Source organism: Emydura macquarii, unplaced genomic scaffold (assembly GCF_026122565.2).
Source record: "Emydura macquarii macquarii isolate MOO-44397 ecotype Brisbane River unplaced genomic scaffold, CSIRO-AGI_Emac_v2 contig_2417, whole genome shotgun sequence".
NCBI classification, from domain to species: Eukaryota; Metazoa; Chordata; order Testudines; family Chelidae; genus Emydura; species Emydura macquarii.
Window position 1 is genome coordinate 3,499,448 of NW_027132554.1, and position 14,999 is coordinate 3,514,446.

Here is a 14,999-nt window from a genome sequence, read left to right on the forward strand (position 1 = left end):
GGGAGCTTTCCATGGAGAGCCATCAGTTTCTCTAGAATGTAACTTTTTGAAAAATGGTTCTAGCTCTTCTGGTTCTAAAGAAACCTGAGGTAATGCAATGCATCTTCCTGAGTTGGTAGACCACCAGCTCCAGTGCTCCTGCTCCCCTGGTGCTGCTTACAGCACATAGCAGAATGAAACTGACAAGACCCGGGATGGATAGTTACTGACAACCCCCTGGCAGTAGCAAAACTGTGAAGAATAGTGTTGATTTCATACTGCTGCTCGTAAAATCTACGGGCTGCCGCAGGGACAGGCACTGGAGTTATTTTCAGAGGAGAAGGGCCAAGCCATGGAAGGAGAGGGAACATATCAAAGACATTTTTCCATCCCCCACAGCAGCCAGGGAATGAGGGAGAGACCTGCCCCCCCACCCCGAGGTTCTGGTTGGGGAAGTGGAGACAGACAGCCTCCCTTCTACTAGCCAGAGAGGTTGGAGCTTCAAATTTATATCATGTTTCCTAGCCAAAAGCTGATAGGACAGATGAGTGTCCAAGTAGAGTTCAGTACAAACTCCAACCCTCTCCCCCTTTTCCTTGTGAACATTGCAGTGGGCCTGGGCAACACATGGGTATTGCCTGTAGCTTCATTGGTGCCCCCCAGCTCCCTACAAATCTGTGTTTGCATCTGCCCCTGGCTAGTGTATGTTATATTCACCAGACCCTGATCGGGTGTTCTCATAGACACCCCCAGGTCTGCATGAGGTTGTAAAGGGGACAGTAGAGGACTGCTGCTGAGAATTAGGATTTGTGTAGTTTACTTACTATTCCTGTACATGATGCCTTTATAAATGAATAAGGTAAAGTGTTTCTTTCTTGGATGTAGACAGGCCAGCAGCCAGGTGGGGTGTGGTTGCTTTCCAGGGGAGAATCTGTAATTTTGTTTCATTCTCACTGTTGTGCTCTCCCACATACACACACCCTGTTCATGCTTCTTTGTCTGATCCCCCTCCCCATTTTCCTTTCCTATCCGATTTGCCCTGCTCATTCCTTCTGCCCCATTGTTTTTCCCCAGTTCTTCCTGCAGCAGCCAGTGCTAGCCTCCACTGCCACTTCTTTTTTCTCTGTCAGCAGTGTGGAAAGACAGGACATGCAAGGAAAAATAGCCTGAGTGCCTTGAATTTTGTCTTAACAGCAGCCCTGGACAGCTAGGAGAACATAAGAACGGCCAGACTGGGTCAGACCAATGGCCCATCTAGCCCAGTATCCTGTCTTTCAACAGCGGCCAATGCCTGATGCTTCAGAGGGAATGTACAAAACAGGTCAATCATCGAGTGATCCATCCCGTCACTCAGTTGTAACTTCTGGCAGTTGGAGGTTTAGGGAGGGTTACATCCCTGATCATCTTGGCTAATAGCCATGGATGGACCTATTCTCCATTAGCTTATCTAATTTTTCTAAGGAGGAGTAATTGCTAGGTGCACGGGTTCCACCAGAGCTGTGGGAATGCAGGAGCAGGGTAGATGGGTAAATGTGGGAGTGATAGTGGGTGACACTTTGCTGTTGTATATGCCCCATTTAAAATTCATTAATTGTTTTGAAGTTGGTTTGCACTTATGATTGCATTGTGGCTTTTATCCTGCATCTGGGGAGATGAGCACATATCCTTCAGAAGAGCTGGTGACAATGCTGAGTCACTGGAAGTGGTGTGAAGAGAGAATTACTGTTCTATCCTTGTATTAAAACAGTTGTGAAATTTGGGTGGGATTTTCCTTCAACCATGGAAAGATTAGGGGGGAAAAAATCACCAAAGAAGGAACTTGTTTTGATGACAGAGGTCTAGAAAGCTTGTAACAGGTTTAACTATTGACCTTATGTGAAGTGATAACTTAGTTTTCCTATGTCACTCCAAAGTGTCCACACATTATTAATAGTTCAGATTTGCAATGAATTCTGTTAAACACTTTGGGCTAAATATTGACTTTTCATGTGTGCACAGCTCCCCTTCGAAATCAGTGAGAAAGGTGTGTGCGTGCGTGCATGTGTGTAAAAGATGCATTTTTATTTTTGCAAAAGGACAGGCAGTGACTCAAAATTGTTGGGGAGCTTGACTTCCTAATGAAGATGTAAAGTATTATGTAATGAATTGTAAATATGACTGAATCAAGCTGATTGTGGTAGTTCCTAGAGGGATGAGCATGGTAGAAACACCTGAACAGGTGATAGAATGCTGTTAGTTCAACATGCAATCTACTGGCTTCTGACAATATTCTATAATGATCACACTTTATATTGTAGCTGAGTTAAGGCAAAACTTTTGTACTTGAGGTTGCTTTTCTGTGGGCTGAAGTGGCATTCTTTTGAGGTCAGTTATCCATGTTTTATATATAGCATACAGGGGTAGTTTAATTGTGGATCTTTTTCAAGTTTAATTAATTAACCAATAACCTTGAGCCTATTTTTAATTAGACTACATTCTAGACTTCAGATGTTAGCAAAAAATCTGCCCCCTCCCCATTCTGACTGGTTTGATGCATAATAAGGGATATTAATTTAAGTTTTCAACTAGTTGCAAAATCTGCTTTTAAAACGTTCTGACGACTCTTTTTATCAAGATCGCTTGAAAAGTTGCTGTGATTATTGGTTTGGTTTGTAAAAGCAGTGAAGAAGCCCAGATGAATTCCCCATAATTTTGGTCTGTATTGAATTTGTGGGTTTTGTATGTATCATCCTCTCTCATCCTCCAATGAATTGTGCCTTGCCAGGATCACCGTAAACCCTGGGCCTAATCTAATAACACAAGCCAGTATAGCCGGAGCACAGCAGCCTGGCAATTACTGCCAACTGTCAGAGTGTCTCCTACAATTACCAGCGCGGTTTCCAAACAAATTCCCCCACTCCTGTCTCTCATTGAGTGCTGGGATGCGGTCCAAGCCCAGGTCTATTCCAGTGAAAGTTTCAGAAAGCATTGATAATCCTTTCTAAACCATGCAAGAAACTAACTCTTCTAGGACTGTACAGTTTTTTATTTCAAAAAAGGGAGAGACCAGCCCAGTCAGATTTGCTGAAGAGTGGTGACATGATTTAGTTGTAAATACACCCCGAGAGCTTTTCACCAAATAAGCACTTAAGTGTGTGGGGGTGTTTAGTTAAAGCTCTGCATTGATGATGTCTGTTGTGAGGGGTTTTAGCACTTTAATCCTGAATGACAGTTGGAAGGTTGGTGGTTTCAAACAGTGGCATGGAGGGGCCTATTTCTCTTCAGCAGAACAATGCCCCAGTGTATCTGGGCTGCCTAGACAGAGCACTAAATCTATTTTATTTTGTTTTTTTCCCACTTCCCTCTCTGTCCCTTTCCCCTCTCTCCTCTCCAGGCCCAGCCTCACTCCTATTGCTGAAAACCCTTCAGTCCCTCTGGACAAAGAAAGAGATGAACAAGGTAAGGCTATATAGTGAACCTCTCCTTCACACTGGAGCTAATAACGATATGCAGAGCATGTCCAGCCTCAGAGCGCTTGGGTCAGACCCGTAATTCTTCATGATTGCCTTCAATGCCAGTACCTAGGGGAAGGACTTACAGATCTGCAGTGTGAAGGGAAAATAAAAGGCAGCCCTGTCCAATGTGCAGCAGCCGTGAGACACACATACAAAGGCTGCAATACACAGGCTGAGTTGTTAAAAAAATTAAAGATCATCTTTTCTTTTAAACAATGTTTTGTCCAATAAATGTAGAGAGTGAGATATCTGAAGATTTGAAGTTCCCTGTCATCCTTAAACCTGGCAAGGAGATTGTTGAAATCGCCAGCACATCTTCCCATGGGGAGGGTGCTCTACCTAAGTGGATCAATATTTAAGCCTTCATATTTCATGGCGTCTTTTCCATTTTTTATGATGGGAGTAGTGTGTTGCAGTTTTTAAATTATTTGTATATTTTTAAACAGCCCTATGTTTTCTAGGTGTTATGTATAGATTTCTCAGAGGGAGCTATACATACTTCATCTAAATTTGGGAACTCAGAAATCTAAACAAAAATAACTAGACATAACTGCGTAGCGTTTAGCTTCCCATGCTTAGCAGTCTCTGTTTTTCAGGCAGGCTAATAGCATAAAAGTTTTCCTGAAAGATCTGGGAACTTGCAAAATATTCTATATGTATGGAATATGCCTGATTGACTGGAATTACTAGCATGCCCAAAGGACCTTAGTCTGCGTGCTGCATCCTAGTTGTCTGAATTGCTCATTCATCATACTTGACTGGTGCATTTAGACCTTCCGCTTGTCTGACTTTCAGTCCCCAGCTGTAATAATTAAACAGCTGGAAAGACAACAGTCAAGAGGTATCTTTCTGATCAATTACTGACACAGACTAGAACTCAGCAATTATGAAGTCTGGGCCTTTCTATCAAGTTAGGCTCTAGCAAGAGGAAAACATTAATTGGTAGGTTTTGAGAACAGTTCATTCCACCAAAACAACAACAGAGAAAAATAAACATCAAAATCCATACACCCTGCAAACTGGAATTAGGTGGATTGCAAACCAAAATATTATGAAAAAGAGAGAGCCTCTCATCAAAGTGTCCTGGGAGACTGTACCAGAGCTTTTTTATAGCAGAGGGAATAACTTAAGGGTCTTCTTGACTCACACCACCCTACAATGATTATTCAGCAAGTCTCTCACACTGCATCATCCCAGGAAAGCATGTGATTTCAGGTAATTTGCTACGAACTGCTCCTGAATTATTCTAAAGGGAGGCAGACCCCTTACAGAGTAAATGTTCATCATACACAATGTGCAGGTTCATTACAAGCATGCACTGCCACCAGGATCCCGTGCACTACACTGCTCTCCATATCTGCCAATGCAGGTGAACCACTTCTCTTTGAAACTGAAAGATGGGCCTTCAGACCAGTAGAAAAGTCATTTGCATAGATGAGGGCAAGGCCTGTGGGAGACAAGGAAACATGTCAGTGATAGCGAGGGGGTAAAATGACTCAATGATTCTAATGTGGGGACTGTACTCTTGATATCTGCACTGATGTATGATATACACATACTTTTGTCCCTCAGCTGTCATCAGATTGCTGCCAGGCAACTGTACCAATCGGTTTTTAGGGGTATTTCCAATCGTCAGATATGCAGTTGTGTCCCATGTTGATGCCAAGGAGAACTGCAGGCGTTCAGCTGAGAACAGAATAAGGCCCTGAATTTGTAGCTGATCACCCAAGCCCATGTGCCATTTAGCATCATCACTGTTCCAGACAAAATAATTTGAAGCAATGTGACCCTAATCTTGAATTTACAGTAAATGAGTAAAGTTAAAGGTTAAATACATTGATTTCGTTAGCGCATCTCTTACTTCAACCTGGTACAGGCCAGAATGATTTATGTATGTGTTTCCTGTTAATGCTAAAGTGAGTTAATCACTTCCATTAATCACCCCCACTTCTTCAACCGTTGAACGCTGATAGAAGAATAATCTCTAGAATCCCAATTCTGGAACACAGTTTTGAGTGTTCAATGACTTGTACAAAGAAGAGAAATAAGCTTAATTTTGGGGAGTAATGCAGCAGGATTAGCAGAAGGTTTTTGCATTATAACTTGGAATAATGGGCTAAAATAAGCAAAAGAAAATAGGCTGGACATCACCAAAACGTTTCATAACCACGAGGTTTATTAGGCTGTGCAATAGTCTCCCAAGGAAGCCCTGTCATGTGAATCATTGAAAACTAGACTTGCCATATAATGGCAAATATACTGCAGGGAAGAATCCTGCACTGGCAGAGTGATGAGCAAGGTGACCTAATAGGTATTTTCATCTCTGATTGAGGATATTCATTCAGGTACTACTTTCTGTACATTGCGTACCATGTATCACTCCCCTCGCTCGTTATCAGACTTTAAAGAGGGATTTTCCCACTGCTTAGAATATCTAAGTGATCCTTAATCAAAAATCAATCCAGACACATTGTCATTGCTGCGCTTGCCAGTTTTGCAACTGCTCTGAGACATGTGTGTGTTTGAACGAGGGCTTGCTCTCTCACAAGGCCATTGTGTTCTGTAGCGCATCCTGCCAAAGCTCGGGTTCTGACTCCAGCCAATGGAGATTCTGAGCTGTGTTCAGTCCCAAATGTGCTGAAGTAGGGCTTTGAAAAAAGAGACCATTTATGCATAGTGCAGTTTACTTGGCTAGTCGCTTTGTTTTCCTTTGTCTGATGTGTCAGATATTTGTGGTTGGGTAAGAGTTTGTTCCACTGTAGCCTGGCTTCTTCTGCTGAATTTTGCAGTGAGGTTAGAATCCTGTGTTTGACATCACGATCTCTTGCCACAGTGAAACATGCTTAGGGAGAGAGCAGACTTTTATCTAAACACACATCTTTGTTAGTCATCAGCATTGTTCTTGATGTCGTTGATAATCCAGTAAAGAGAAACAGATTTATATTTGTGCTAGGTCTCAAGATTTTCCCAACATTAAAGGAGATATGGAAAATTACTGGCAAATCACACTGTATTCCAGTACATACTTTAGAGGAATAAAAAGGAAAAAAACCTGATGCCTATTTTCTCTGTATGTTCTTTTGTTTTCCATCTCATTCTTCAATATTTTTTGTACTGTTTCCACTGGAAGTTGCAACTGGGACTATCATGTAAAGTAAATCTGTAAAGCTAGCTGCAAGCAGGAATCAGCATCCTTCAGATTCTGCTTCTTAGCCAGAAAAAAGAGAGCAGCTGCTTTACTGAATTCTTCTCTTCTGTCTCTGCTCTCCCATTGCTCCATGCCAGTATATGTTCCATGTGGTGAAAGGTACTTGTGGGGCTACTGAAGGATGCCACTTCTTCTCCTTGCCAACCCTCTGAGCTCCTTGGAAACTACCTTCTAATGCAAACATTATAAAGATATTGCCTAGCACTTCTAATTTATCACCTTTACCAGATGGGTAGTAAATTGCCTATTAACATTCACAAAGTGAGCGTTTAGTTCCTTCACTTTTCCAAACAGATCACCCTAAAATTTCTTAGATTTATAGCATATTTTTTCCACATTCCAAGCTTTTCAGCACTCCATCTTATAATTTTAATGAGATGTCCACTATAAAATGGCAATGGTTAGTCTAAACCAAGTACCTCGTCCTTCTTTGGAGAAGGGGAAATTGGATTTCAAGTAAGATAATTTGTGTTTTCAACAAGTCTGATGGTAAATGTTTTATTCTTGTGTTTAAAACTCTAACTGTTTTGTTCGAAGGGTTTACCACTGTAGTGTAAGGTGTTGCATAATTGTGGTTGCAGCAGTTATGTGATAAATGTGAAAGTTTGCCGTACAGGAATGGAGAGTTGGTCTTTATCTGTATTCTTATTTTTAGGTATGTTAGAAATGCAGATAACTGGGCTTGCCAACCTGCCTGCCTTTACCATCCCCGCTTCTCCAATAACCCCTCCCCCCCAAATCCTAAATCTCTTTGTCTGTGCTGCAGAACAACTTCTCTGTCTTTATGGGATAATTAGTGTGGACAATTGCTGCTTTCCCATTGGGTTTGAGGTGCAGTGGGCCATGAAGAAATCTGTAATGACATGAAAAGTCACTGGAAGCGCGGATGGTGGCTGAATAGCAGCAGTTACCTCTCTGAATAGATTACATTCAATAATAAAAACAAATCTTTGTGTTGAGCTGGGGGAAGGGAGGATTCACTCATTTATTTGTACATGACAAAGTGGTTTTGTCTCTCAGCAGCTCAAGGAAGAAACCAGGCGAGGCTTTGCAGTTCTGGAAGACCCATTGGCAGGACTCCTGGACATGCTGGAGAGCAGCAGTGATTGGAAGGGGAAAGGGCATTCCCTGGGGTATTACATCACCAATGAGCTGCAACTTTGGATAAAGGAACATCCTGGTGTTCAACAGGTTAGAGAAAGAGACAGAGACAGAGCCTGGAGAAAAGAGACAGAGCTTTTCATGCCCCCAAAGTGACTCCTCCTCCTCCACTCACTTTATTCCATAGTTCAATTCCTTTCCACTAGTGCACCCTGCGAGCACAATGTGACCTGCTGGCAGAATAGATACCGAGGCACTATGTTTCACTGAGGCTGGCCTGAAAGTGAAATGACACCAATGGTGCTAAAATACCTTCCCGTTTCCTCCCACAGCCTGAGATTTCCATCTTCCCACATCATGCTGCCTTGCTGGAATATGGACCTTTCAGTTTTTCCCCTGGCTGGAGGCTTTCCCATTGGAAATCCCTGCTGTCAGCATTAGTCCACTCGCTGTGTGCTCTTCCAGTTTTGCAAATAGAAGACAATTACTGTGTGATTGTTTAACTCTTGCCATACGGTAGGAGCTTCTATCACCCAGAGAGCTGAAAGTGGTAACAATATGATTCTTCCCAGTAGCTGAGTGATCAAGCTGAAATTGTAGGGTCCACAAATTAGATCCCTTAATTCATCCCATTTCCTATGAGCTTGAGATTTTCCTCTCTGTACGCTGCTCCCTATGAATTTTTAGATGACTTTGTCTTTGGACTGTTTTTTCATTTTTTTCCGAGTGCCTGTGTTTGAGAGTTCTTCTCCATTCAGAGCCCTCAGATCTTTGTTTTCTGCCATTACAGTCTCTTGTAGGGAATTAACATAGGACAGAGAATCAGGAACTCCAGAGTGTTAATAGAATGATCATGTAGGAATGTATGCATTAATTGTTGTGTTCCTGTGTCATGATGCTATCCTTTCGCCTCAAGGCCGCTCCAGGGCCTGGGAACAAGACTGGGAATGAAACTGCGTTATCATGCGTGACAGGGAAGGGCTCTCTGTGGAGAGCTGGTGGGTGCAAGAGCCAGGGGGTGATATTCTGCTGTTGGACCCCCTGTTACCTCTGTCAAACTCCCTTACTGAGCTGGAGGTGCAAATCCTGCAAGTAACTCTGTTCCAAAAGAGCCATTCCCCCATGCCCAGATACATTTTTGCACAGGCCCCACCAACTTTTAATGTGTTCTTAATTGGCCACTGTGAAGGGATGTGTGTAGTGTGTTGTCCTAATTTCTGTGTCAAAACTCCAAGGGGGAAATGGAGAACCCTTTCCCAAAGGTTTGGCTTGGCTGTTGTTTTCAAATGCTACATTTTGGACTGTCGTTGAATTCTATTGGTCCTTACGAAACCTGTGTTTGACTCTGATTTCTTAGTCTGGCTTGAGGCTGAAGAAACTCCAGGCCCGAGTGTTCAGAATACTAGCCCAGAGCCAAGTTAATCTCCTTGACCCACTGATCAACATTTATCAGCTACATACAGCAGACCGGAACTGTTTGCTTGGACATGTCAGTCATATTTACCACAAGGGCAAGTACAAAGAGGTGGGTCTTGACTTTCAGCTTGATTTGCACACTGAGAGCTCTGATGCTGTGTTAGTGTCTGGGCCTGGTTTTCATTATGATTTTGTATAAATTCCATTTCATAGCAGCAGCAAGGCCCTGTGTGTGGTGTAATTTAGCATGGTCATTGCATTTGGTGATACTTATTTACTCTTCCTTCAACCTCATGCCTCATAATGGGCGAACATGCAACTCCAGTCAGACCCAACCCCCTTTGTGAGCTTTGAAAGAATTGGTTAATTTTTTGGGTGCTTTATGTTAGGTGCTTAATAAAACAAAAAATTATCCCCTTCCACGTGTCCTTCAAGCATTTTGAATTGGAAAGCTCGAAATTATTTGTGAAGCTGTTTGTCTAGGGTCCTTTCCCTGACTTGAGCACCCCTTAGCAGGAAGAGTTAGCTCCGAATCTTTTTTCCTTAACAAGAAGAACCAAATAAGGCATTGTTTTCTCTCAGGGGATATCAGAGCTATTTGATTTCCATTACCCATATCTTCCTCCCAATTTTATTGCCATCAGATGAACAAGTGCAGGTCCTGGCCTGTGCATTCCAAGACAGACTGGGGGTAATGGCATGTGATAAAAGATCCTTTATTCCCATGAAGGTGAAATATTCCTGTGGACAACATACATAAAAACAACCGTGAAATAGGGCCTCGCAGTAGGACTGTGAGGCCTCTGCTGCAAGCCCTGGTGAGAATGTCTACATTGTGTTGACCTCTCATAGGCCTCCCTTTAGATGCGGCCATATTGAACATTCAGTTGTGAGCCTCTTGGTCCCCTTCTGTGTCCCACCTTGAGTCTTCAGACGGTTGAAATCCTTGTAAATGTTTGATATTATTCTTTGCTTTCTCTGTCCCACTTCTTTAAGCCCTGATAGTTATCTATAGAATGGGGCACCAACATTTCAGTCTTTACTCTAGAGAAATACACTCCCTTTAGCCCACTGGACATATTGATAGAGCCCTGCAAATCTGTGGATATCTGCTTTATATCCACGGACCATTTTTCCGGATTACAGATCAGAAGCAGATACAAATGTTGTATCTGCACAGGGCTCTGCATATTTAATATTCTCATCTGAACAATGCACAGTGCCTATGTGTCCCACCTCTCACAAATTGCGTAAGATAACAGTGACTCTGCAGACAATGAAGTCCCTGATGTTCCTAGAGACTGGTGTGCTTGTTATTTCATTTACTTCTAAAGCAGATCTGATCCCTCCCTCGGCCTTCAATGTTGGAGCCACTCAACGGCTGAGCCAATTTGTCAGTCAGAAGAACAGTAATTTATGCAGCTGAGCCAAGCATTCTCTTGGGATTTATGAATTTGTGTTGTCACCTCCAGTGCCAATAGACCCACTGACGTGAGCAGTGGGAAGATAAGTCTTGACTTCTTTGGAGATAGCACCTTTGTTGGCAGATGCCACTGGTGTGAATAATTCCTGCTACTTTTAAATAGTAGTGACAGGTAATAGATGCATTCTGTGAGGCACCCTAGATGGAGGGGAAGGTGAAATGAGCCTCGCTGGCCACTGGATGGCACTACTGCTCCCAAGACATAGAGCGGGAGCTTTGTTTTTCAAGGTGGCAGTTAAGTAAAACGGCAGAAGCGGCCATGTGGTAAGTGGCTGGATGTGGATCCATTCTGGTGTGAATGCAGTTGCTTGCAGCTGCTGGTGGAATACAGTACTGTAGTGTTGACAAAAATGGGTTTTAAAGCTGACAATTAGAGCGTACACTATTGTTTGGTAACGGGGCTAGTATCTAAGCAGAGGGATTTCAAATGCCTATTTATACAGTTCCAGCTGGGGTGCCTTCACGTATATTTCCTCTCTCACGAGCCAGGCATAGCTGCAAGGTGGGGTTCAGTAGTCATCCTAAACCATACATTGAGCTATCCAGTGTTAGTGTATTAGACGGTTTTGTGTTCAGGCTCAGCCTGGACAGAATGCTCTGCACACCATGTGTCGTGCAGGACTCCAAGGCGCTGAGCGTACTGTAGCCTTTCAGGGCTCTTTTTCTTGAGCTCTCCGTTTCGATGTTGGTGAATGGCTTTATGAAAACCAAGATGGCCGCTGGTACTTTTTAAACAATGATGGAATTCAGCAGACCAGAGGCTAATATAGTGCGATGCTATTCTGTGAAGAGACACTGAATAGGCCAGGCTGTGCTTTAGAAGAATGAGGGGTAGGCAGAAGGCAAGCTAGTGTTTCATGGTCATCTTATGTTACACTTCAGCCTTTCAAAGAGTGTCTGGGGCTGGTTGAATGAACCTCTCTTGCACTCCAAATGCAGGAATCTAAAGACAAAGGAGACTCTTGTCACTTGCAGGCCCCTTTAGCGAATAAAAGCCATTGTCACACGAACGGGGCAGTCTGGCAGGCTGTGCATGCTTCAGGGCCCCATGATATCGCTGAGTCTCAGCAGAAATCACATCCAGGGCCCTGTCAGCTTTGATTAGCGGGGTCTCATGACTTACTGTGCTGCGATATTTCATGTTTAAGGATGGCGGCCGTCTTCTGTGGGATGAATACCCTCTATTGTCCACTGAGTTATTTTATTTACATTTTTTTAAACAGCTTATAAAGGTAAAAAGATAGCTGTGCTCAAAAAAAAAAAAAAATCAAATTCCTTTGCTTGTGGATCCGTAGTAAGTGCTTCTAGGGTCATATACAGTGAAACTTGTTTTCACAATCACCATCAAAGTTCTGGTCTTGTTTAACAGCTTTATATTAAATTCTGAACAGGTGGCAGTGGAGCTGGGTTTAGGAAGGAAACAATAAATAATCTTTTTAGCCTCTGACAAGCAGAAATATTCCTGGGCTTGAGAGAACTCCGACTCAAAGCTCTATGCATTAGAAATCTAGGGACTTTTATTTTCTTCTGCTATTTTTTATACAAGAACATTGGGCCTAAAGTTTAGCGAGGATGGGGAGATCATTTGTTTTTGTTTTTAACAAATAAATGACATTCTGTTTCGATGTTTATATGTTTTCAAATATTAGCAAAGAGTTTCAGGGATTAATACATTTTTGTACAGAAAATTGATTTAATAAATATGTTGAATTGAGCTAATATTTGCTAGTTTTCAATAAAAAAGACAGATTTGTTAATTATCACTAGAGCTAATTGCTAAAATTAGAAATTAGGTAATAAAGGACTTAAAATATCCCATTTATTTATTTTAAATACGTCCATCTTAGAGTTTCCAAACAAAAACTGCATTAACATAGGGCTAGGGTACATATCAGTAATTTAGAGCAAAATACGTTAGTGGGATGGTTTAATTATTCAAAAAAAACAAGCATGAGAAACCCAGGAAATTCACAGTTAGGGTTAAACTGAAAAGAAATCCAAACATGCTAAAGTCTAGCAATTCACATTTCAGGCATGCAAGCTACCTTAACTCAACCCTCTAGTGATGCCTTGCACTAATATGATTATGGTTAAGGTGTGTTCATGTTTGTAGTCTGAAACTGATTAGATTCAACTGATGTTACACTATACATTGTATTGTTCTTTGGCTATGGTGTCACTGGAGCCGTATTAAAGCTGTGTGGGTTAAAGCTGTGTTAAGCTAACGGAATTTCCAGTTCTTAATATATTTGCAATACTTTTAAGTTTAACCTTAACTCTGAATTTCCTGGGTTGTACTGTGGACAATTAAAACATCCCTGTAATGTATTTTACCCTAACTCACTAATATGTAATCAATGTTAACTGCATTTCAATGTAGTTTTTGTATGGGAATTTCCTGGTTTTTTAATTGAAAAGTAATATGCGATTACTAAATAAGAAACTCAGAGGATGTTATGTGATAGTTCTAATTTGAAGAGGGTAATATCAACCTTAAATCTTTTTATTTTCTAATTGTATTTTTAGGGCCAGATTCATAGATACACTCTGGCTGCTTTATGCAACTCAGGCACATCACAAAGTAGCCTGGCCAGACCAACTGGCTAGTTAAACTGGGTTTAAAGCTGCATTGTGTCACCAGAACAGCACAGTGTTCAGTCCAGTTTCCCCCTTCCTCCTGTCTTCCACATGTCAACGTGCTTATGTGTATGCATACACACTTCCAATGCAAATTCCCTGTCCTTTCTGTCCTCCTGTTTCCTCTGCACACCCCCAAAATCCCCGCTTCCTGCCCCCCTTACTTTCCTCTGCACACACCCCTGATTCCCCTATCATGTTCTGCACAATTCCCTGCACATACACACACCTGTTTTCCTGTCCCTCCTGTACTTTGCTTTGCATTACCATGTGCAGGTGCTCACACACATGCATGCGCACATCTCAGTTCCCTGTCTCTTTGAGTAGATCTGGTATAACGGATAATATCTGAAGAGAAATGCTTGTACTTACTGGTAAATGTTTGCAATTTTTTTTAAGCTGGACGTTTTCCCATCAGTAAAGGCTAACACACAAAATCTTCGTCAGATAAATAAAAAAACTACCCTCTTCCAAAATGTCCCCCCACCTCTTATTATTCCTAATGGGGTGAAATCAAATTGTGTTCAGGGAAGATGCTTGCTCTCTTTAGGAGGTGGAGAAGAACACTATGAGGAGTAGGTAAAAAGAGTCATCTTTGCCTGTCATCCCAACCACAGAGAACCATAGAAGGTGGTAACCATTTTAAGAAGAGTATCTTAACTGAGGGCAAGTTGTGGCCTCAGTTGGATTGAAAGCAATAGAAGGTGGCCGCCATTTTCATGGACTCCAGTTCTCTGTGGAGTTCTTTGTTATAGAGCATTATTCTGTAGCTTCTGCTGAAGGAGAAACTTTCAGGTATGTAAGATAATAGCAGACATGACCAGTAATCCCAACCAAACTCACGGGACGGCGCCTGCACACACGATTTCAGTGAGTTAGAACCAAATGGAAATTTTAAGGCGTGTGTGTTATTCTGTTATTGAGATCACTGGGGACAAGAAAAAGGTCTGGTACAGGTTGCCAGATTTTTTAAAGGACCCATTTTAAATTAACTTTAACTCATAAACTAATTGATGGATTTATTTGTATATTCTCAGATAATTCATTCTGTTCTCAGAGTAAGTGATGTAACTTACTGTATTTTTCATATATAACCAAGATGTTGAATCCCTGTTTTAAATGCAAAACTCAACTCATTTGTAACTGTGGAGCATCAAAGGGTGCTTCCATAGCATCAACCCTGCTCTCCTTGGGAACCTGAGCCATTGCATCCAGCTGAGGGATAGTTACATGGTATTTTTTAATTTCTAGATTAACTTCTGTTGTTCTCCCTCACATTTAGATATATGTGCACACAGATTCATTCCTCCTGCCTCCCCCAATTACTTTCTGCCCCGAACTTTCCTTTCCAAGGTGTAATATCAGTCCAATTTCTGATACAGCCTCTGTTGGGGAACTGTATCCTGGCCTTGTCAGGCTGGTTCCGTGTTATAATAGCACTTTTGCCCTTTCAGTTCCCTGGATATGTCTGGCTAAAGCAGGCAAATTCCAGTTCAGGTGGTGCACCTGCTACTGGCAACTCTAAATAGTCCCCGTGCCAGACAGGAGAGCATGGTTAATGCTAGAATCCAGGCCAGAGGTGAAGGTCTGTCGGAACAAGCTTTGGACATGATCCATTGGGCCATGACATCTGGGCGGTTGTTGTTTCAGGATGGGATACGAGAAAGAAAGTGACGTGTGA

The 14,999-nt window shown here is 42.1% G+C and overlaps 1 protein-coding gene across 7 annotated transcripts in view; it reads left to right on the top strand.

The window, feature by feature from the left end:
* The window catches only part of EXD3 (exonuclease 3'-5' domain containing 3), a 505,315-nt gene that overhangs the window by 140,872 nt on the left and 349,444 nt on the right, over window positions 1-14,999 (top strand). For 6 of the 7 annotated variants that reach the window (XM_067561577.1, XM_067561574.1, XM_067561576.1 and 3 more), the window contains 3 exons: window positions 3,353-3,417; window positions 7,702-7,872; window positions 9,140-9,307. In XM_067561577.1, coding sequence (XP_067417678.1) covers window positions 3,353-3,417; window positions 7,702-7,872; window positions 9,140-9,307 — 404 coding nt within the window. The remainder of the gene's footprint in view (window positions 1-3,352; window positions 3,418-7,701; window positions 7,873-9,139; window positions 9,308-14,999) is intronic. The other variant, XM_067561571.1, reaches the window with a different exon arrangement.